General features: G+C 39.7%; 1 protein-coding gene across 1 annotated transcript; it reads left to right on the top strand.

The window, feature by feature from the left end:
* Window positions 1–1259: 1259 nt before the first annotated feature.
* On the top strand, window positions 1260–21604 carry LOC135199699 (dnaJ homolog subfamily C member 10-like). Its single transcript, XM_064227854.1, has 9 exons — window positions 1260–1424; window positions 3404–3570; window positions 4058–4176; window positions 6474–6571; window positions 6802–7013; window positions 8975–9190; window positions 11801–12013; window positions 13212–13298; window positions 21443–21604. Exons 2-9 carry the CDS (start codon window positions 3406–3408, stop codon window positions 21602–21604), a joined length of 1272 nt encoding a protein of 423 aa, XP_064083924.1. The 5' UTR covers window positions 1260–1424; window positions 3404–3405.
* The last annotated feature ends 2440 nt before the right edge of the window (window positions 21605–24044 follow it).

Below are 24044 nucleotides of genomic sequence, written 5' to 3'. Positions count from 1 at the left end.
GAACAGCAAATGTTCACAGTGTAATCATTCACACCAAATTTCAAACGAAAGCTTCTTCACATCCACGAACTCCAATTTTGATCAGATCTGAGATATGTAAAGCATTTTCTCTTCAAAATAGGGGACACTCCTTTTTTCTAGATAAACAAGACTTTCTCTTCCAAACGCAATTTCAATGAATGTCTTACCAAGAGCGAAAATGATCGAAGTTTACTAGAGAATATCGGCCTAATCATGGGAATACTTTACCAGACTCTTTGGCCCAGCGATGTTTTCACTTTTACTGTGTATTCAATACTGTGCAATATCTGGACGTTGGTCTCCCAAAATAATACCATAAAGGACAGACAGCCAAAAAATATTCTGGAAGCGTAGGGATTTATTTCTTGTTGTTAAGGATGTTTTTCTAACAGAAATGGGTAAGGTGTGTGGCACTTGGAATGGCTGAGAGTTACGTGGCCCTTTCTAAAGGTCATACCATTGCCTGTAGTACCTACTTCGCAAGTTTGTAAAGTATTTCTACCATCTTTAAAATCATATCCATTTTAGTATAACTGCCATTAGTACTTTGCTTGGGAGGTAGCAGAAAATGAAGGCAATAAAGTTGTTATTATTTATTAACTTTTGTATCAACGTGATGAGTCTAACTAAAATTCTACCCTAATTGCGTAATGCAGGAAGAGCAAGGATTAACAATGAGAAGAGATTGATACCGAAGAAAAATAAAGTTATGAAGATAACTAAGCGTAATGGGAACTGAGTCATCCATATCCCCCCATACATGTGTATATAGTACATACGCAAGCCATTAAGTTATTCATATTTATACATGAATGAAGGCGAATGCACAATTTATGCAATTAAAAACTGCAATCATATGAATGTACAATCTTGCAAATATGTAGATGCTAGTTGAGCGCAAGTGGCTCATGAGGAAAAACTACAAAATTAACTCGATCGAGTTCACTTGTGAGATCAGTAAACTAAATATTCTAAAAGAGCAGCGTCGGTTCTCAGACATATTGAAAAGGGCAATGAATAGGATTTCAATAAAATGTAATATTTCCATACACTTTCTTGCAGTTTAGCGTAATTTTGAATATTTTCGTACACATTAATGTGAAATAAAAACTCAAAATAAAAAAATATATGTATATATATATATAAGTATTTAGAAGTGGTTTGCTCTGAAAGCGGCCGCGCTATCTGGCACTTTAACATAGGTAGTCTCGAGCGTTCTTGATTTAGAAATGATGTGTACTTCCACTGACGTTCAGTAGAGAGAGTGTGAGGGCCGATTAAGGACTTAGTGTTTATGTACACTTGTCAGTCGGTGGTTGACAGGATTCGTGACCTGTGACAGTTATCTTTTACTGTAGACTTGTATTTGAAGTTGAACGACAATCGTTAACGTTATTCTGAAGGTAAGCACTCGAACTTTCCGCATCCTTTCAAGAATAAAGAGACCTGGCCATTATATAAGTTAAAATAAGATGTAGGTATATTATAGTAGGTAGGTAAGTAGGAACTGATTGTGGAGGCGGCTTGTCCAGTTATAGGATCTATACACACCGCCCACATCATAATAAAAAGGTCATTCAAATTGCCCTCGACGCACAAGCTAATTTTATTCTTCATCAGATTTTAATCTACGTTCGCGTATACCTACTACTAGCCAAGCAAAATTGCACTGTCTTTTAATGAAGGAAATTTCCATCTTACTTTCTTCGCTCTCTTCAACAGTTGTTTCATCGTTCAACACCGAGGTCGTCTTCCCGTTACCCATTTAAAAACCTTTCCCATCCTGCACTGAGTGACCTCGTAGGTCCCAGCGCTTGACTTTTGGCCCACTACCTATATTTTCCGTTCCAATATATAGCTAAGAAGATTGTACCTAGCCTTGTAACAAATTCATTAAGTGATGCTAGGTACCTGCTTACCTAAGGCCAAGTAGGCTATAGCCTACTTTATTCCTTGTCAGCGTGTTACCAATCCATTACTATCAGGAATTTTTGAGTGATTGTTGTTCTGGAGCATTTATGGAGTACTGGGCTAGGCTAGTAACCTTCATACAACAGCCCACAATGGCTTTGTCAGTTACAAGTTACCTGGTCAGAACCAGAGATTTCAATTTTTTCTTCATGACATGTCATTCTTCTGTTTGTCATTGATGTGAAGGGCAGTTTGCATCAATGACAGACTGCTGTGTTCCAAGTTATTTAGCCTCTATAGGTAGTAGCCTATGCGTGGTAAATGGCTTACAGGCTGCCAAGGTTGTGAGTCAGAGAAAGGTTGTTCAAATACATCCATTGGCCTTGGCTTTTATCTCATTTAATACAAAATTATCCCTGTCGATATATTTTGATCTGGACACAGTCACACCACCCCCACCCCCATCCAGAGGGTTCTGGACCAGCGAGGCAAGGTGTGACGCTCTCAAGAAAAGCTGGTAGCTTGTGCGAAACCTAGGATGGTATGCATCCTCGTTGAAATCTGTGTTTTTAAGTGGGCCTGGGTTATTCTGTTCTGGGGGGGTTGACGGGGCCAGAGCTCCCACCCAAGTTGAGGCACAATGTTCTTGGATAGGTTAGGCTAGGATTTATTCCTGTTGAATTTGGCTCTGAAGATAATTTTCTGGCCCCTGAGACAGAAGGCCAATGCATGTTTTTTGAATGATCCAGAGTAAATTGCTGTTCAACAGTGGCAAGTGTTGTTCTGAGTGCTTTTATTGGTAATTCTAAAGAAAAGTTCTGCACGGACTGCAAGGAACATAACCGCGGATACGACATCCACTAGGGATTGGGGCGTCCAATGTATTTTGCCGTGTTTATTACTGGCCCCTGGGGGTTAATTACAGTCGTCCAAATAAATATTACTTAAAATTCTTGTTCAGGAGGTAAAACTGCATAGAAAAACCGCAGCTGCCATAGTCTACGCCGCCGCGGAATAGTAATATAGATCTACCCTTTTGTTAATGATAGTTCAATTTGTGGGTTAGGTCAGAACTTGAAAGACAATTATATCAGCAGTTTTAGTTCAGTACAAATACTTAAAATGCAATGAAATTGGTTTTGTTTTGGCTTAAAGTGCAGTATTATCAGTTTTATTTTGTTTTCTATAGTATTTAATATAATACCAGGTTCTCATAGTAGCGCTTGTATAACTTTGCTCATAAGTCTCCTTAATACACTTAACAGGAAAATCCTACTAGAATCTTTTGTACTAGAATCTTTTGTAGCTTTATGGTTACAAAGATATTTACTGAAGAATAATGTTACTGACTTGGACATTGGACGTTTTCCAAGTCCAGGTAGGTGACATAGGGTTATTTATCAGTGTGATATAATAGTAACCTTATGTAGCCTTAATGATTTTGATATTTTCTTTTGTTTTCCCCTTACAGAAATGAATTTGACATTTGTGGTGTTCTTTGCTGCTAGCTTCCTTTGCACGTTTACACATGCTGAGGATTTTTATGAGATGCTTGGCATCACAAAAAATGCAGACCAGAGAGAAATACGTAAAGCTTTCAAAAAGAAGGCTCTAGAACTGCATCCTGACAAAAATACTGTAAGTGTGTGCTTCTTTGCACCTAGGTAATCATTTTTGTCCTTCAAAGTGTGAGGAAACTTGTAGTAATGTTCAATAGATTTTTGCATTTTCCTTTACAAAGCACTATATTGTTTCGAGGTGAAAGTAGTTTGTTAGTGAAGCCTTTTCTACATTTTGTATCCTTTTTTGCCATGGTAGAAAAGTTTTTTTTTTCTCTCTAAAACAAAAGTATACTTATACTAACAAAAAAGCTTACTGGTCTTTATACAAAAATTGTTGTGGTCTTTTTTTTTTTTTTTTTTTTTTTTTTTTTTTTTTTTTTTTTTTTTTTTTTTTTTTTTTTTTTAAACAAAAGTAAACTTATGCTAACAATAAAGCTTACCAAAGTCTTATACAGAATTCATATATTGTTGTGAATGTTTAGATAAAGAATCTATGAAGGCAGTGTTATGTAGTTTATTGTTTAATTGATGAATTTGCTTGTAATAGAATACATTCATTGCAGGATGATCCAGAAGCCCACAACAAGTTTGTTCGAATGAACAGAGCCTATGAAGTTCTTAAAGATGAAGACTTGAGGAAGAAGTATGACATGTATGGTGAGGAAGGCCTTGAAAGTGACAGGTGGGTTCCTGCTACTTCCTTTCTTTTTTTTTAAGGAAGAAAAATAACCTAGAAAATTTCTGTATTCATTTAAAGTTTCATGCATTTTCATGTCTTGTATAGGAAGCCTCATGAAATCATGAAGATAGGGGACAGATGAAGACTTAAACCTAATGGAACTTCAGGCAGAAAGAGGTTAGGACAGAGGAAAGAACTAGCCTCTGAAATGGAAAAGTTCAAAGACAGTTATAATATGATGAAGATGCTAATGTGTAAAGCCCGCCACTAACATTTAGGTATGCCTGCGCAGTTATAACTGAACGTTAGTGTGGACAACTTGCACAGTTTTTCTGGCCTGTACAGGCGGCCAGAGTCAATAGCTCATCTTGATGAGCCTCCGTCCAAATGGCTGCACATGCGCACTGCAATATTAATGAGGTGTAGGCAACTTTTTTGGCTGTTTGCTGTCTGTTTGCGGACAGATAACATATACCAATCAAGAGCATTGAGTTAAGTTTAATTAAATTGAAGTGTTTATACCTAAATTAATATATTGGATTAGTACTTGTGTTTTTAATAATTGATACGGATGTCAAAATAATATATATTTATAATTTTTCCACAAGAAACACAGTTGTGCATAATGAAGGCTGAAAGTGGCAGCATCATTCCTGTATGTCGTGCAGATTTCAGTGAAACCAATATGAAAGGTTATTGTAACAGGTTAAGCCTATATATGTTTATTCGTGGTTATAAACCATATATGTGCAAGTCAGTTTTTCAATGAGAATGGATATTTATCATGAAAAAATGTAAAACAAGAATAGGCCTATGGCATCTATTCATGATTATGCATCATGTATGTTTAGTCATTGCTTACACCCCATGTAAGTTCGTTTTGAAATGAAATTAGACTAATCAACACTAATGAAAGAAGGGAAGACGATAGTAAACCATGGATTTTCATTCATTTTAACATGTCATAAGAAAGTTAGTCTTAAAATAAAAACAAATTAGTATTAACCCCTTTTAGGGAAATTGAAAAAATATTAGGCCTATGTATGTCAGCTTTATAATGAAAGGAAAATTATAAACTTAATTATCTTTTCATGGAACTCTTCCTTGTTCTTAAAATATTCAGTAAACATTATGAAAGTCCTTGGAAGGGACCAGATTTAACCTCTCAACAAATTCATACGGGACAATTTAATTCATTTTTATCAACCACTCTTTGACTGGATGTCTTGCTTGACGTTTATGGATTTTTTATATCAGCAAGCCAATTACAGCCAGAGCATCGTGTGTTGATGCTGTGGCTGCTATGGAGGACAAAGGAAAAAGACTGTATCGTTAGTGGTGAAGATTTGCCTGTACAGTCAAGTGCACAGTTATAACTGTGCAGGTAACTGAACATTAGTGGTGGGCTTAAGAATGTGTTTTAAAAATTTGTAGAGCAGAAGTAACATATATTTTGCATAAATGGGGTAATTTTTATTTTAAAATATGTTTTTATTAGGCTATGGCATCATTGATAACTTGTTAATATACTTGGCAAATCCACTGATATAAGAAAAACAGAATTCTCCAGTGATTCCTATGAAATTGGGAAACTAAAGGAAGAATATTATACTTGCTCAGTCATTGTTACCTTTCCATTAGATGTTGGGAAGTGAGGAAGAAAGCCAAAAAAATTCACTCTAGATATTTTGATTCAAAATTGGAAAAGCAAGTTTGGAAGAAGTAGAACCTAGGCAATCCCTTTTCAATGTGGTCTTCATAAAGAATGGCATTCTTTTGCTCTGATTTACATCAATTAAGAGCTGATATTGTAATGTGAGCCCTTTTTGTTGCTGGCACAGTCAACCCAAAAGTATTGTCTGCTGAAGCCTTAATAATGATAGTACTATATATTATGCTTATGCAAGAAATGTTGAACTGTGACGCTGTGAGGCGACTTATAACACACACACACAGAAGTTTGAACTTTATCAACACTTGGAACCAAAATGAAAAGTTAACTAAAGCAATGGTTTGTTTATTATGAATGTATGAAAGATTGGCTCCTTGTTTGCACATCTTCCAAGTGTTTCAAGGTTCTTTCAAGTTAAGGATGTTTAGCCTTTAATTTACTGATTGCCCTTAAAACCTTTGGTATTTTTAGAGCTTGTCAGAAATGGGCCTTTTGGAAAGGCAGGCTCCAAATAGTAATTGCTATTAATTTTTTTATATTCCTAAATATTTAGACTTGAAAGTCATATAATGTTTGCTTCACTGTACCTAAATATGTTATTGATCTAACATATCTTTGCTCATTTCAGGTCTGGACACCAGTACCACTCTTGGAATTACTACCATGATAATTTTGGTATTTATGATGATGATCCAGAGATCATCACACTTAATAAGGCAGATTTTGGTAAGATAACATTATCGGTGATGTTAAAGTTTATAAGATCATGATTTTAGTCAGTTAAGATCATTTTTTTCCAGTGAATATGTGATGTATTTTTATTGCTGGATAGATTTTGGGTTTACTCTTTACTTCATAATATGTAAGGGTAACTTGGTAAACACTTCAAAATAGAATTTTTTAAGTGTTGCTTTTATTCATGCGATGTTTTCATCTGTTGTCGTTTCATTCAACAGAGCAAAGTGTGACAGGATCTGAAGACATATGGTTTATCAATTTTTACCATCCAATGTGTTCACATTGCCACACTCTGGCTCCAGTGTGGCGTGAAGTTGCCCGTGAGCTCGAGGGTGTGGTTAGAATTGGAGCCGTTAACTGTGATGATGATTACCATTTGTGTAATGCACAAGGAATTGGCTCTTACCCATCGCTTATATCATATCCAGCGGTTAGTATTGGCATAAGTGACATTAATTTTCAAGTATAATATTAGTATTCCTTATTTCTTGTTTGCCAGTTTCCATAGTTATCCTAAGTATTTTATCTACTATTGATGTCAGTTTGGCTTCTGGGTAATTCTACAAAAAGTCAAGTTTCCTATAGGCATAAATGTGTAAAAGTATTTTAGTTGCCCCTTTGGGTATTGAATGTAACCAACGGATTTTGTAAACCAACTAAAATTATTTCTTAATGTTCTTTTTATAAGGTAATTTTTCAGTTTTTTTGAAAAAAATCTTTTAGTTCTCTTAGAACAGCAGTTTGTCTTATCAATGCTAAGTTTTGTAATAAAAACGTTTTGCAAGTGACAAAAACTCCAAACATATCATATATAGATACAAAAGTGTGGAAAGTTAATTTGTTTAAGGAATCACTTTAGTTTAGTATGTGACAGCTATTACAGCCATTTTAAAAAAATTATTGATACTTTGTCATCAGCATAACAAGTAATTCATACACGACAAAGCCAGTAACATGAAATGTGAAACATTATTCCAGCCAAACATAGTAAATATGTTAAGTCAATCATATTTTATTTGTTTAGAGTTCATTTTTGTATAGGACAGTTTTCATTATGAGTAATTTTAGTGAGGAATATCTGTTACAGATGTAGAGTTGAGTCTATGGCAGTATACATAAATGATGCTGTCCATAGAAATAACATATATTTGTATATGGATGACTTGTGCAAATAGCAGTATAGGTAACGTTTGGTAGTAGTGTCCAGTTTGCCCTATATGTCTCTTATAGTTATGATACAGTCAGACTGGATGCAGAGGAGCAATATGTAAGGAGACAGTGTAAATGTCTTACCTTATACCCAGTTAGACTGTTCTTCTAAAGTGGCCTTGGTTGGTGGAATTGGCTGGCCATTAGTTTTCTGGGCAAAGTGTTTCTTTATTGGCTTGGCAGTGTCTGTGCATATGCTGGTTCTGCCATAGATCAGAAAAATATATTCTCTAATAATTATGTTAGGGATTAGTAAGTTTGAGCATTAAATGATAAATCAACTACTACTAGATTGTAAATTTACTAGACATTATTTTAGTGCATTCATACCTTGAAGAGATTAACAAAATGAAGATCTCAGTACAATATAGGGAGGCTATTGTAAATACCAAGGTGGTTTTCCTTCCTTGGGTAGGTAATTGAGTGGGCACTGATTTTTACGTAAGAGGTTATTTAAAACTCAAACACACAAGGTTTTGCAATTCTCTACTTATGTATTTGAATATATGGTTGCTTCTCTGAAATAAGAATAAAGTAAAAAAAGTGAGAAATACAGTGGGAGCCCCTTATTCACGTTCTCCGGATTTGCAGACTCACGCTTTGTGAATTTCTCTCCAGAACATTATCCACCCATTATATTGTTGGGAATTTGAATATTTCCGTATTTTTCTATGAGAAATATCCCCAAATTCCTGTCTTTTTTTATCAATTTTACCATAAAATGCATTTTTTGTGATGAAACTTAAAAAACCAGGTATAAACATTTTGAATGGGCTTTTCTTGAGTTTTAACTAACAAAATAGCCCATTTTAAGCATTTTTATCAGGATTCCAACTATTCGCGGGTTCTAGCTATTTGCGGGGTTGTCTGGTATGCGTCCCCCGCTAATAGGGGCGAACCACTATCACTTTTATTAAACTACAAAGGCTTTTCTTTACACTCTTCTGGTAAGTGATCAGCACCACTTTATAGAAAATGGCTTTTAATCCTTTTCGGGTATGTTTGAGGTGACAAACAAAATTTCCATGCTGTTGACTAGTGCACATGTATGCTAACTTTGAGGGTTGTCACAAGATGTACGCTGGTTATGTTATCGTTTGCCATGTTGCTCCCACTATGTTATGAATGCCATTTTGATATGGACTTAACTGCACAGATAAGTGAAAAGACTTGTAATTTCAGAGGACATTCTTCAGGCAAGAGAAGAGTAAAGAAAACTTGATCAACTACATGCTGCAAAAAGTGCAGTCTAAAACTTTCAGACTGAGTTCTGGCAGTTGGAAAACTGTAATATCAAGAGAAGATAATTCCAAGAAGCCTTGGCTTGTCATTTTTTATGAGTATGCTGATGAAGTAGAGGACTTTTGGATTACGCAAACGAAACTTAGTGCTATTTTCGTAAGTATTATATTTATATTTGCTTCTAAAATTAAGGTCAAGAATGTTTTTTGAATGTCGGAGGTATGATCCACTGGTGAAGTGTAAAAAGGGTCACATTTAGTAGCTGGGTATTTGACGTAAACTACATAAAGCATACGTTTGCATATTTGGGACCAGGCAAATATTATTCCTTTAATTTTGTGAAAATAGGGAAGGGTAAATCACCAGTAAGGTATCCAGTACTACCCATATATTTAAGTGTAAACTTACTTTGGTAGGTAGCTATATTATCAATGTTATAATTGAAGATAAGTATATGAATTTTATTAAGGACTTTTGCATACGTAGATGCTGATACCTTAATTGACAGTCCAGGGGTCTGGCCTCCCTATTAGTAATGGAATCTGTTAAGTGATGAAGATTTAAGACTGTGGTATAAATTACACAAGACCCAGATCCAGCATAGCAGTTGTGTGAAAATCACTCGTTCTTTTCTCCCTTTCTTGCTACATAGCATTATTTTACTGTAAAATTTTAAGAGTTCCTTGTAAGTTGTTGAGTTTAGTAATTAATGCAACAAGCAAGTAGGATTAATAGAATATGAAAAAATTGGTTTGGCATCTATGAATGTTTGTGTTTGTCTGCTGATTGTAAAAGGAAGTGGCTAATTTTTATACTGTAGTTTAGTATATTCACATAAAAAAATCTAATGAACATTTGTTCAAATCTTTATGCACGTGTGCTGGGTTTATGTAAGTTATATTACAGCGTTATTGTTACAGTATTTGGCATAGTATACAAAAATTTGCAAAATCCTTACACTCTCCAAAAGATATCAAAGTTACTCAGTTGTAATTATTGTTATGTAGATTAACCAGGCCACTGAGCTAATTTGTTCAGCTCTCATAGGGCTGGCTTGAAGGATTTTCCTTCATTAAGGATAAAGTTTAAATTATGGTTACTAAATTATAGCTTTTTTAAAAAAAAATGTATAATTGGGTATATTAGAATGAGAGATTTTGAAAAATTTCTCTGGTTGATTTATTTCCCAAACTTAACATTGGTTGTAATTATATTTTGCAACATTATGCAAATTTGTCTTGACAGAAATTTTATGGACAGAGCCTTTCTTGACTCCAATCCTCTCTAACCAGGTTGGAAAAAATAAAAAAAGCATAATCACTGCTAAGAATAGCAGTCCTAAACTATATAAATCATAAACTCTGGGCAAGGCCAGTCCCCAAGGAAAACTTCTCAGCAAGGCTTCACAATGTCTCTCAATCACTCAAGTCCCTCATGCCCAAATTCTCCCTACATCACTTTTTTTTCTTTTTTCTTTTTAGAAGCCAAGTCAAAGGAAATCCTTGATTCCAGTGCTACTATTGTATAGTAACCCTCAGTTCCCCTTTCTTGTTCTGTCTTGTGTCTCTTATAAGCTTTTATTACTTGTTTAAGTTCTCCCCCTAAACAGCCACGTACCCTCTTGTCATGATATTTTTGAAGAATCAGTTTCACTCTGTACGGGCACATGACTTGCTCAGTCCTTTGTCCTTTTGGGGCAGGAAGATCATCTCTTCCCTGAAGTATTTAGTAGAATTTTAGATATTACTTGCTCAGCTTAAGGGCATGTTCCAGGAGACCGAAGATACTGATATAATTACTTATATCTGCAAATTTTTGTAGAAATCTCCAAAACAATCTAATCATTCAACTTTTCTTGAATATTATAACTTCCTGTTGTTAACTAAGATGTACCGTTACAAGTTTGAAATCCATTCCGAAAGAAAAGGAACAAAATGTTCATATGGGTGTGCAGTCAATGAACTTTACCTCACACATAACCAAAAATTAACTCAGTTTATTAGGCCTATGAATAAAAGAATTATTCTTCATGTAAATAAACATCATTATTAAAGAAACATTGAAAAAGTTTGACTACATATTCAGTCATACAGCAGAGAAAATGTAGCACAGCAAAAACACACCCTAAGAATAATTCAGCAAAAACACACTTATACTAGACTAAATCAGCCAGCTCACTATGCAGCAAATTATGTTAGACAAAAGATAACACTTTAATAAGCGCAGCCATTTTGCAAGGCAACCAAATGCATGTTAATTGTTCAAGTGAGTGGGAGAAAGGTACAGATGAGGTTTGAAGGGTCAGTTAGCTTGAAGACAAAGAAGTCATCTTCAATGAAGACAGCCAGGCACTTATCAGTTGTGTTCGTTTCAGCATCCTTTGTCTCTAGTATGTCTATTAGATTATTCCATTAAGAATTAAACACATTTACTTCTATTTTTACAGACTTGGACATACCAGATAAGTAGCAAAATCCAATGAGTTACAGTCTGAAAAGCTAATGTGACAGTGTGCTGGCTAGGTAATTCAATGACTGTTAGCAAATACTATTTCAGTTATGTTGAGTAATTTAACTCGTGTTAGAAATAAGTAATAGTGATATGCGTTAGTGTCTAATACTTTATGGATACATTTCTGTGAAAGTTTTAATTCTCAAGTTTCAGATTTATTTCTTCATTTACAAGTTAAAAATAATGTGGTGATGATTGGTCTTTAAAATTTTCAAAAGTGGACTGTGGACTACTAAATTTTCTTTTTTCTTTTAGGATGGCTTAGTTAATATTGGTGACGTTGTTTGCTCCCAAGACCATAAACTGTGTTCCAAATTTGACATGAAGTCTGGCCTGAAGTTCTTTGATGTTGATAAAATAGAATCTGGTGAGGGAAAGCTAATATCTAGTCTCGATGCCCAAGAAATTGCTCGAGAGATACTTGCTCTTCTCCCAGAGATGACCCTGCTGGATGAATCCTCTTACAAAGTAAGTTCTTTTTATGTTTAATTGTACTTATAATGATGAAGCTAAACCCATGGAATTTTTTCTTGTGCATAATATGCTTGGTAATAAGTACTGTATGTACTTTAGTATTACTTTGATTTGACTGTAGTAATACAGTCAAATCAAATATGATATGTAGAAAGAGTATACTGAGATATGTTAGAATTGTACTATGCCAATAAAAAGATGAACTTGGGTAATTAATATATTTGCATATATTACTAGGTATATCTATTAAATGTAAGCTATGATAATAGAAGGCAGTAAACAAGCATAACTGTGGACAAATTTGGGGGCAGTAGCAAGAAGTAAAGGGCTGTCATACATTTTTTCATAAATCAGAAAATCAATAGCAAATGTTCAAGGTACAGTTCATGCATTTTGGTGTGTGTGAATGACATAAATAAAGAATTTTAGAATGTTAGTCAGGGCAAAATGAGAATAGATTAAAAAAAATTTTTTACTCTGAATTAAAAATCTTGTAAAATATAAACCCTATCTACAAGAGATTCAGAGGTTAAAACCAGGAATAAAGGAATTGTATATCCTTGTAAATAACCAAAACTTTTATTTTCTGTTAATGTATGGAAGAGTTCCATAATAGTATTTGAAGTGAAGTGACTGTTGCTCTATCATTATCAGTCTATAATGCAAATAGAAGTTGGATATTATACAAAAGGATTGAGTGTTGAGGTGGAATGTAAAAAAAAAATACAAACTCATCCATGAGCACATTCTGGGGCTCCTACCCTTTGTTGAAAGAAGGAAGTACAGTAGTTGATTATGCATACGCATAAGGTTTTGAAATACATGTAGGCTTTAGTGCAAGCACAATCCCCGTAGGAGATTAATGCCGTCAGTGCACCTCATTCGGTGCAATGTAGGCATTACTTACGGGCCTAGCTTCAACTACTTTCATTCCTTTTACTGTGCCTCCATTCATAGTCTCTTTCTTCCATCTTACTCTCCACCCTCTCCTAACAATTGTTTCATAGTGCAACTGCTTTGAGGTTTTCATCCTGTATCACCTTTCAAACTTTTTTACTGTCAATTTCCGTTTCTGCGCTGAATGCCCTTAGTGCTTGGCATAGTGCCAAAATCTATATAAATCAAGTCAAGTACAAGCACAGTATTAATTTTCTTTGTAAATTTTCAATGTACTGTATTCTTTTTTTTACAGAACATAAGGCAAAAGCTGGATTCCAGGGAAGAGAATGTGTCTTGGCTTGTCCAATTTAGCAGCGGCAATGACGATGATACACTTGAGGTAAGGTAATATTTCTTTTGGGAGCAGATTGTAAATATTTATAACAGGCAATGCTTTCATGGTCATAGTAGATCATTGCATTGTACAAGTTTTTGTTGCATAATATCTGCGGATGTTTCATTGCCACTTTGCAAATTCTGCAGTTACAGGGGGTAATTAGTGGTGTAACTGGCTGGTGAGACTTATTTTAGGATGGAAAATCTCCCCTTCACTCGCCAGCTTAGTTCACCTTTTAATTAGTCTTTAGCAGCAGAAATTACCTTATGTTTTCATGTACTTTACACAAGTAATGATAAATTTTAAACATGTAACTTACCAAGTAATTACATTTAGCATCGTAATTACTTGATAAGTATATGTAAAATGTTATTTTATCATGAAAATGTTATTTTGTTCATGAGACTTACCCAGCAGATATATATATAGCTGTATTTCTCCGAAGTCCGACAGAATTTCAAAACTCCCGGCACACGCAGTGGTCGGCCAGGTGGTTAGTACCCATTCCCGCCGCTGGGAGGCGGGTGTCAGGAACCATTCCCATTTTCTATTCAGATTTTTTCTGTCGGCGGTGTTGATAACAACTGTTTTCAACACCTCCGTCTAGGATTTTCGAAACTTCTCTGTTACTTGAGTATCCTGTTTGTTTTTTGGTTATCGAACGTGGATTGTGACTAGGCATACGCTGATAGTGGATTGGATTTGAATTTGGTTTGGTTTTTCCTTTAACTAAGATGTCTGGGACTAGTTTATCTAGCACCAGAGTGTGTTGTATGGAAGGTTGTAAGGTGAGGCTACCGAAAGGTTCGGTAGACCCACACACAATATGTAATAATTGTAGAGAACATACGTGTGTTATAAATGACCATTGTAAGGAGTGTGAATGTCTGTCTGATTCGGGTTGGAAGGCTTATGAATCCTATGTGCGGAAATTGGAGCGTGATAGGATACGGAGATCTTCCTCCAGGAGTGTATCAGTCAGTAGAAGTAAGGGTAGTAAGGTTTCTCCCTACTATACATTCAGTAGTTGGTACACCTAAATCTGTTGTGCTTCGGGCCCTGAAAATGTTGTGCCTTTCGGGCCCTGAAAAATCAGTGGAAGACAATGCCCTTTCTACGATTCTGGAATCAATACGAAACCTAGAATCTAAAGTGCTCGCTTTGGAGGGTAAAAGCATTATTAGTGAACAAAAGTGCAGTGAAAGTGCCCCCAGTGTTGTGGAGGGGGCGTCAGATCGGCCCTATAATGCCTCTAGGCCTGGACCTCTGTTGAACTTCCAAGCCCAGGAAGACGGACATGTCGAAAGCCGCAGGAGGGTTACGGGGAACCCCCACCGATCTGGCGTCCCTTTGGCAGAACCTGTAGACGATCCCCAGGCTGCCAAAGAGTGTGCGAGTGCGCGTATCCTCCGCGATTGCTTTTCGTCCTCGGAGGCGTCCTCCCCTAACAGGAGTTGGAGCATGAGAAGACGCTCACGTCCTCTGAAAAAGAGCTATGACGTTAAATGTCGCACAGGTGGCTATCGTCAGTAGTCTCTCAGAGGAGGGCGCAGAGTCTCTTTGCGCTGCTTCTTCGTTACGGGCTTCGCCTCGAGACTTGGATTACTCTCCACCGCAAAAAAGATCGAAAACTCAAGGTGTCGCACAGGCGGCCAGAGTCTTCGATCGCAGGGAAGAAGACGTTTCACGTCCTTTTTCTCCTGTTGGTTTGCGGTCTTCACTGGAGAGTTTTGCTGCATGGACTCCTCAAAGGAGAATTATGATGTCATCTGACGAGGACGCCTTGGAGCGCCCTAGTCGTTCTAAGAATAGAACTAGAACGGGTCCTGTGAGAAGGGATAGGGCTTCCCCTCGCCCCTCGCCTTCTCATAGGATCAGTTTTTCTCCTGAAAAAGAATCTTCTACTACAAAGAGTGTTATCAGGTCGATGCAACAACAACTTGCTTCGTTGCTGGCTGAGAGAGAATCAGAAATTCGTCCGAGAAGAAAAGATGATAGATTACCGATTAAAAGATCTAAGAAGTCTCCCGCACGGGTGGACCGATCGTCTCTTTCGCCTGTGAGTACTCATTCTAGATTTCGTACGTCTCACCTGCAGTTGGAGAAAGAGCATGAAAAACTTCCTACGAGGAATTTTGAGATCGAAAGGAAGAAATTTCGCCCAGACTCTCGAGGCTCGCTTTATCCAAGAACGGACGATCCTATGGTTGCGAAACGAGGCCGTCTACAGTCTGAGAAACTCGACGCTCCTAGTTCGGCTTGGAAGGAGCGGAGTGTTCACAGGGACGCCTATTTAGACAAGCGGTACGCTCGGACAGACGTCGAGCGTGACGCTCACCTGGACGCCAGGCGTGGCGCTCGGATGGACGCCGAGCGTGACGCTCACCTGGACGCCAAGCGTGGCGCTCGGCTGGACGCCAAGCTTGACGCTCGGACGGATGCCAAGCGAGACGTTCAAACGAACGCTTTGTTGCATATCCATCAGGTATCACAGCAAGGTATTAGTATGGAACCTCAACTGCAATCGGCTTTTCGAAGAGACTCCCATCGAGAGAATGAGCAAGAAATTGGTACCGCTTTATCTGAATCTTTAGATATTAATATTCAGAATGCTCCTTGCACGTCAAAACAACGATCTTCATTAAAGCTCGGAGTGAAAGGACTTTGTACCACCAGCTTCGGGAGTCCCCTTGTCACTCCTATAGATGAGGAAGGATTAAGTAATATTTCAGAAGAAACGGAAGAGGATCAACCCGCTGTGTCAGATTCTTCCGATTATCAAGTTTTGGTTCGATTGCTTCGGGATTCATTTGGAGAAGAGTTTCAAACCCGCAGCACCTCGGTCGCCGCCTCCTCCTCAGTTTTTGTTGTCAAAAACTAATAAGACTCCTGGATTTGTTAAAATGACAAAGTCTCTTTCAACTAAGAGAGCTTTTAAGAAGGTGCAAGATTGGATGGAGTCTAGAAAAGCTCAAGGAAAGTTTTCCTTTGCCCAGCCTCCTTCAAGACTTTGCGGCAAGGCTGGGATCTGGTATGATACAGGTGAGGATGTCGGGTTAAGGGCTCCCGCATCGGGCTCAAGGTGACTTTTGTTTCCAGTCTGGTTGACGCACCAAGAAGGTCTCTTCTTTCGTCAGCTAAAATAACATGGACACCGGCAGAGATAGACCACCATCTGAAAGGTCTTTTTCGGACAATTGAAGTATTTAATTTCTTAGACTGGTGTTTGGGGCTGCTTGACACTAAGTCTCGTAGTCAAGACTCAATTAGCTTGGGGGAGCTATCCAGTGTTCTCGCTTGTATGGATAAGGCCGTCAAAGATGGTTCAGAGGAATTGGCTTCACATTTTTTGTGCAGGGCTCCTGAAAAAATAAAAAAAGAGAGCTATCTACTGTAAATTTACTACAAAGCAGTGTCTCCAACACAGAAGGCAGATTTGCTTTTCGTCCCTCTTTCTGACCATCTCTTCCCCCAGGCTATGATTAAAGATGTAGCTGGAAGTCTACAGGAAAAAGCTACTCAGGATCTCTTAGCACAATCTTCTAGACATCCTGCGGTTCCTTCGACTTCAACACGAACCCAGTTTTCTAAGAAAATAAAGCCCTTTCGAGGTGGAGCATCCTCTAGACCTTCCCCTAGAGGAAGAGGACTCTCTAGAGGCAGAGCTCAGTCTAAGTCCAGAGGTAAAAAATGAGGAGGGAGTCCTTCAGTTGCCAGTAGGTGCCAGGCTTCATTTATTTGCAGAAGCTTGGAAGAAGATAGAGGCAGACAGCTGGTCGCTCAACGTCATCGAGCGAGGATACAAAATACCTTTCCTGAAGCCTCCTCCATTGTGCACAACACCTATAGATCTATCACCCTCTTACCATGGAGAAAAACAACAGATCTTGTACGATCTGATAGAACAAATGCTCGAGAAGAAAGCAATAGAACAAGTCGAGGACATTCAGTCCCCAGGTTTCTACAACAGGTTATTCTTGGTGCCGAAACAGTCGGGAGGCTGGCGGCCAGTTTTAGATGTGAGCAGTCTAAACCTTTTTATAGAGAGACTGACGTTCAAGATGGAGACACCTCAGTCAGTGCTTGCGGCCTTAAGACAAAACGATTGGATGGTATCACTGGACCTGCAAGACGCATATTTCCACGTCCCGATACATCTCCGATTGAAGAAATACCTGCGTTTTGTCATGAAGGGAAGAGTTTTCCAATTCAGAGCTCTTTGCTTCGGTCTGAGTATGGCACCAATGATTTTCACAATTCTAATGAAGAATGTGGCGAGGTGGCTTCATCTTGCAAACATAAGGATCTCTCTATATCTAGACGACTGGCTCATTCGAGCATCATCGAAAGAAAGGTGTCTGAAGGACCTTCAATCAACCTTAACTCTAGCAAAGTCCCTGGGACTTCTAGTGAATTTCGAAAAGTCGCAGCTGATCCCCACACAGTCCATCGTGTATCTGGGGATTCAGATGGATTCAGTGGCTTTTCGAGCTTTTCCGTCCCAGGGACGTCAACAGCAAGGATTAGAAAAAATATGTCTTCTTAAGGAAAGAATCATGCTCGGTGAGGGAATGGATGAGTCTGCTGGGCACCATTTCCTCGCTGGAGAAGTTTGTTTCCTTGGGGAGACTACATCTCAGACCTCTCCAGTTTTTCCTGAAGGTGAATTGGGAGGACAAAGAATATTTGGAGACAATTTTGAGGATCCCGAAGGAGATAAAGGATCACCTAAAGTGGTGGCTCGATCCTGTGAAACTTTCGGAAAGAACTTCCCTCAAACTTCAGAGCCCCGACCTAGTGTTGTTCTCCGACGCGTCCACCACCGGGTGGGGAGCTACATTAGGGAGGGAGGAAGTGTCAGGCACCTGGAGAGGGGAACAGGTGTTCTGGCACATAAATCTCAAAGAACTGGCGGCCATATACTTGGCACTTCAGTTTTTCAAAGAAAAAGTCTCAAACAAGATAGTTCAGATAAATTCAGACAATACCACAGCTCTGTCATACATAAAAAAACAAGGAGGGACTCACTCGGGATCATTGTTCAACCTAGCGAGAGAGATCTTGTTATGGGCGAGAACTCAGAAAGTAACGATTCTAACGAGGTTCGTTGCAGGCGTGGAGAACGTCCGGGCGGATCTCCTCAGTCGGCAAGGTCAACTGCTGCCGATCGAGTGGACTCTGCATCAGGATGTGTGTCGAGAGCTGTGGAAGTTATGGGGACATCCTCTAGTGGACGTCTTTGCAACAGCGAGAACAAAGAGGCTTCCGTTGTATTGCTCCCCCGTGCTCGACCCGGGAGCAATAGCAATAGATGCACTTCTTTGGGACTGGACAGGGATGGATCTTTACGCATTTCCCCCGTTCAAGATTCTGGGAGAAGTAATGAAGAAGTTTGCAATGTCAGAAGGGACGAGATTGACGTTAATCGCTCCTTACTGGCCAGCAAAGGAGTGGTTCACAGAGGTCATGACCTTTGTAGTAGACTTCCCGAGGACATTGCCCATGAGGACAGATCTACTCAAACAGCCCCACTTCGAGAGATACCACGGAAACCTCCCCCGCTCTGAGTCTGACTGCATTCAGGGGACTATCAAAAAGTTGGTCAGAGCGAGGGGTTTTTCTAGACCGGTTGCAAAAGCAATCGCCAATGCGAGAAGCTTCCACGCTTGGAGTCTATCAATCGAAGTGGGCTTCGTTTAGGAGCTGGTGCAGAAGAACACGCATTTCCTCTACCACGACCTCTGTGAGTCAAATAGCGGACTTTTTGCTCTACTTGAGAAACGACCTAAAGCTTGCAGTCTCAACAATCAAAGGCTACAGAAGTATGTTATCTGTAGTCTTTAGACATAGAGGAATTGATTTGGCAAATAATAAGGATATCCAGGATCTAAGGTCTTTCGAGACTATAAAGATTCCTCAACCTAAGTTACCATCATGGAATTTGGATGTAGTACTTAAATTCCTAATGTCAAATCGGTTTGAACCCCTTCAGAATGCCTCATTAAGGGATCTTACTAAGAAAACTATTTTCCTAACGACTCTGGCGACGGCGAAGAGGGTCCTGTGCCCTGTCAGGGCTCTCAAGATTTATTTACAAAGAACGAAGGAATGTTGAGGTCCTTCTAACAACTTATGGTGTTCGGGCAGAAGACCAGATTTACCGATGTCGAAGAATGCTCTGGCATTCTTCTTGAGAGACACCATTAGACAGGCGCATTCATCTTGCGAAGACAGTGATGTTAAGCTGTTGAAAGTGAATGCCCATGAAGTGAGAGCTATATCTACCTCGGTAGCTTTCCAAAAGAACATGGCACTCAATGACATTCTGAGTGCCACCTTTTGGCGCAGCAACTCGGTGTTCGCTTCACACTACCTGCGGGATGTGAAGACGACATACGAGAACTGCTATGCGCTTGGACCATACGTCGCAGCAGACACTTTGTTGGGGGCTGGAAGTAGCACTCATCTTACCCTGTAGGAAATGGGTAGGTGAGTTTTTATGGATTGTTTTATGGTTGTAAGGTCGTCCGCCTGAGCCGGACTTCCTTTCCTTTAGCCTAAGTGATGTGGGAATGAAAATTGTTAGGGTGGTCAGGTGGTGAATTTTTTACTTTGTTGCCCTCATAGTATGGTCAAAATGGTCTAGTCACATTGTGGTCACGCTCCCGTTGACAGATCATCTAGAACTCACCAGCTATATAGGTCACTACCTTGCTGGAGACTCTAGTAAAGCAGTAGCGGACTTGGGTGACAGTAATCACGAAGTCAGCTATGCTAACAGGTAAGGAACCAAGATGTTATTCATCTGCATGTAATATGTTTCCAAAATCCTTTTCTGTCTCTCCCTACCTCCAAAGGTGGGATTCAGCTATATATATATCTGCTGGGTAAGTTTCATGAACAAAATGATATTGTTAAGATACAATAAAGTTTGTTCATACTTTCCTGGCAGATATATATAATCAAAGTACCCACCCACCTCCCCGCAGGAGACAGTGGGAATAGAAAATCTGAATAGAAAATGGGAATGGTTCCTGACACCCGCCTCCCAACGGCGGGAATGGGTACTAACCACCTGGCCGACCACTGCGTGTGCCGGGATTTTTGAAATTCTGTCGGACTTCAGAGAAATACAGCTATATATATATCTGCCAGGTAAGTATGAACAAACTTTATTGTATCTTAACAATATCATTTTTATATATGTAACTTACCAAGTAATTACATTGCCCACAGTTTCGCAAGTGAAACTCTGAGCCGTGTAATTACTTGGTAAGTGTACTGTATGTATATAAAATAATATTACATCATAAAAATGTCATATTTGAATCCAGCAACTCCTCATGTCAACATTATTGCTGTTTACTTCCTCTCCCTTCTGTTATGTACTTTTACAAATGTTTCATCACCAGAACACCTATTAAAACTTTTTTACAATGACATTCTCAACAATGAAGTCCCTCTCAGAACACATTTCTGCAAAAGTCCGCTAGTTGTATTTACTCCAGGCATTCTGTAATTGTAAGCTATGCTGTCAGTCTCTTTCTTTCTTGCCAAAGTTTGCACTTAAATCATCAGGGTAACCAGTCCTTGTTTTCTAAATGAAGTCAGGAATTGATTCAGAATTTACCAGAAGTTTCCTCTTTCATTCTCCATTCGTGGACCATCTACACTTAAACTATCACAGGTTTTTTTTTTCTCCTGCCATACTAGATTTTAATTAGAAAACCTTTAGACTAATGCTTTTGTGCTATTTCACCAATACCTACAGTCTTCCTGACAACAAAAACTTCTACTCCTTTCTTTTGGCATGCATTTCTCATTTACTTCCAGTCCTGTGCACTTGTCTCTATCTCATCAATTACATAGTATTCATCGATTACCATAGTATCTGGCTTTTTTTATATTTGACATTGTGATTAATATTGGGATGAATGTCTTTCCCCAAAGGATTCACAACCCTCCACTAAGCTTTCCCTTGCCTTTATTAGATGTGATGATAATATTGAGTAATTGAGCCAGGTTTGGTTTTGACATGAAATGATTAAACCTGAACTAAAACGATAAAAGGAATTGCCTTTAAATTAATCATAAATTTTGAAGTTAAACACCTTGAAATTTGCTTAATTGCATACTATTCTTTACAGATCCGCAAATTACCTGCCCTTCTCCCCTCTCTTAATCTGGGGCGGATTGATTGCTCTACTATGAAAGTGCAGTGTGATGATCTTTACATTGCAAAGACTCCAACATTTATTCTGTTTAAACCTGGTGGCGGCTATGAATTACACCATGTAAGAAATATGTGATATTTTTTTGAGATTTTTAGTTAAGTTTTGTATTGATAATGAATTGTTTTGTATGTTATGTAATGTTAGTATTTGTAGTACAATGTAATGGTGTATTTGTTCCGACACGGCATACAAACCTTCGGTCCTTTTACAATAGGAAGGTACTAGCGGCAGCTGGATAGGTCGTAAGCTTTCGAACAAGGGGTTCGGTAGTTAACTGCTTGTCCGACAGGCCGACAGCGCGCGCGCCGCGACTGGGAGGTAAACAAATCACTTTTGCTTTCGGCCTGCTGGCGTGTAGACGGGTATCATCGCTCTCTGCCCGCTTCATCGTCGTTGCTTTCGCATGGTTGTGTTTTTCTTTTTCTATTTATCTAGTGAAACTGAATTGTAAGTACAATCATTTCATATTTATTTCCATTGAATTCAATTGTGAATTAAAGGATCTTGGTTTCTCCACGCCCTCGATTACCCGAGTGCCTGAAGGGCGTAAATGCGGGAATTCATTTTCCCAGAAAGATCCTCTTATTATGTATGCTCGGTGCGAGGGCGGGAGAGCGCTCGCTCCGAGCTTATATTTGGTTGGAAATGTGTAGATGAAAATCGTAAGTAAGTGCCCTTTTCATTTATATTTTTTTGACCTGTATGCTCGTTGCCGAGCGAATGCGCTCGGCACGAAAACTTATTCTGTATGGAAGTGGAATCGCAAGTACAGTATTCTTTTTCATTTTCATATATTTATTTTGATTGTAGCAATACTCATTTTGGATCAGTTTCCGCTCTTACCCGGAAATTGATCCTTTTCCCTTTTTATTTGAATGAAGTGAAATCGCAAGTGCAGTTCTTTTTCATTTTCATATTTTATTGAGATTGCATTTTTATTTACTTGGATCAATGTTTCCGCTATTTCCCGAATTGATCCTTCCCCTTTTTATTTTGTATGAAGTGAAATCGCAAGCGCAGTATTCTTTTTCATTTTGTTCATATAGTATTTTGATTGCATCAATTCATTATGGATCAAGGTTTCCGTTCATAATCGGGAATGGATCCTTTTACCCTTGCGCTCGGTACCGAGGGCGCAAATGCGCTCGATCCGAGCCCTTATTCATTGTGAAGTGAATCGTAATGCAAGATTCTTTTCATTTTTTATTCCTTTTATTATTGATTGCATCAATATTTATTTGGTTCAAGTTCCGCTCAGTCAGGAATTGATCCTTATGCCCTTGCATTCAGGGCCGAGGGCACGATTGCTCTCGGGCTCTTATTATTATTGTTGGGTACATGGGTGCTGTGCTGGGGGTGGGGAACGAGAATCCCCCCCCCGCATCGCCCCCAGCCTCCCACAGATGGCCACTTCCCCTTCGGGGGGAGGTTATCTGGTTCTTCTCCTCGCCCGATCCGTCGAGCGCGGGGGAGGGCGCTCGGTGCCCGATGTACAATTGTATTCGGGGTCTTCCACTCGTTCGGTGTGGGGCTCACCCCACCGCGCGAGGGGACTTCCCCCCCACTAATCACTACTACTGTTATTTCGCAGGTGCTACTCGCCACGAGGGTGGACCTTGGTGAGGTATGGGCGTCCTTCCATTTGCAGGGCGTGCTAGTGTCCAGGGGCTGCGGTTCTATGTCTGGCGGGCCTACTGCGGTCACCCATGGAGTGGTGACCACGCTCCAGGTGACGACGTCCCTCCTCACCTGGTGTACTCGCCTCACTGTGGTAACAGTCTTGCCATACAGCCGCTGTGAAGTGCCGTTCGCCGTACCGAGAGCTGCCGCCGCCAGCTCGTGGTTACCGCCCTGCCGAGACCACACTTCCGCTGCCCTAGAGCTCGCCCCTGGACCTGCCGCCGGTACCAGGATGTTGCTGGCTGCTGCTCCACTTCCTGTGTTTCCGGTGCTGCCTGCCGTACCTGCCGATTCTGGGCTGACTGTCCATGCAGTTGCTGCGCTGGCTGTCCCTGCCGTTGCTGCGCTGGCTGTCCCTGCCGTTGCTGCGCTGGCTGTCCCTACCGATGCTGTGCTGGCTGTGCCTGCTGTTCCTGAGATGCCCATACCTGCTGACGTCGTCCTGTTCGTGGTGTACTACCAGACTTTGGTCTGTCTGTACAGGTGCGTCCGGGCCCTGTGGTTTCGGCTACAGCAGCCCCGCTCCGCCCTGATAGCAGATCTTACGTCTGTCCTGAGGAAGCTGACGAAGAAGAGGAGGAAGGTGTCGTCGTCGTCCGTCGTCTTCATCTTCTTCATCGTCGTCGGCTGCCCCGCCTCGTCCCCCTTCGACTTCTAAGGCTTCACAGCCGAGGAAGAAGGAGGTTGCCTCCTCCCTCCTAAGAAAAGTCTCCCTCGGGAGCTTCTCGGGACCCGTCTCACCTCGTGGGACGGGAGGGTTCCTTCCGCTGGTCCTCCTGCTCCTTCGGGAGCGGGTTCCGTCTCTTCTTCCGCAAGGAAGAAGACTACGGGGACC

Source organism: Macrobrachium nipponense, chromosome 26, assembly GCF_015104395.2.
Source record: "Macrobrachium nipponense isolate FS-2020 chromosome 26, ASM1510439v2, whole genome shotgun sequence".
Lineage (NCBI taxonomy): Eukaryota > Metazoa > Arthropoda > Malacostraca > Decapoda > Palaemonidae > Macrobrachium > Macrobrachium nipponense.
This window is presented reverse-complemented; position numbering and strand designations above follow the sequence as displayed.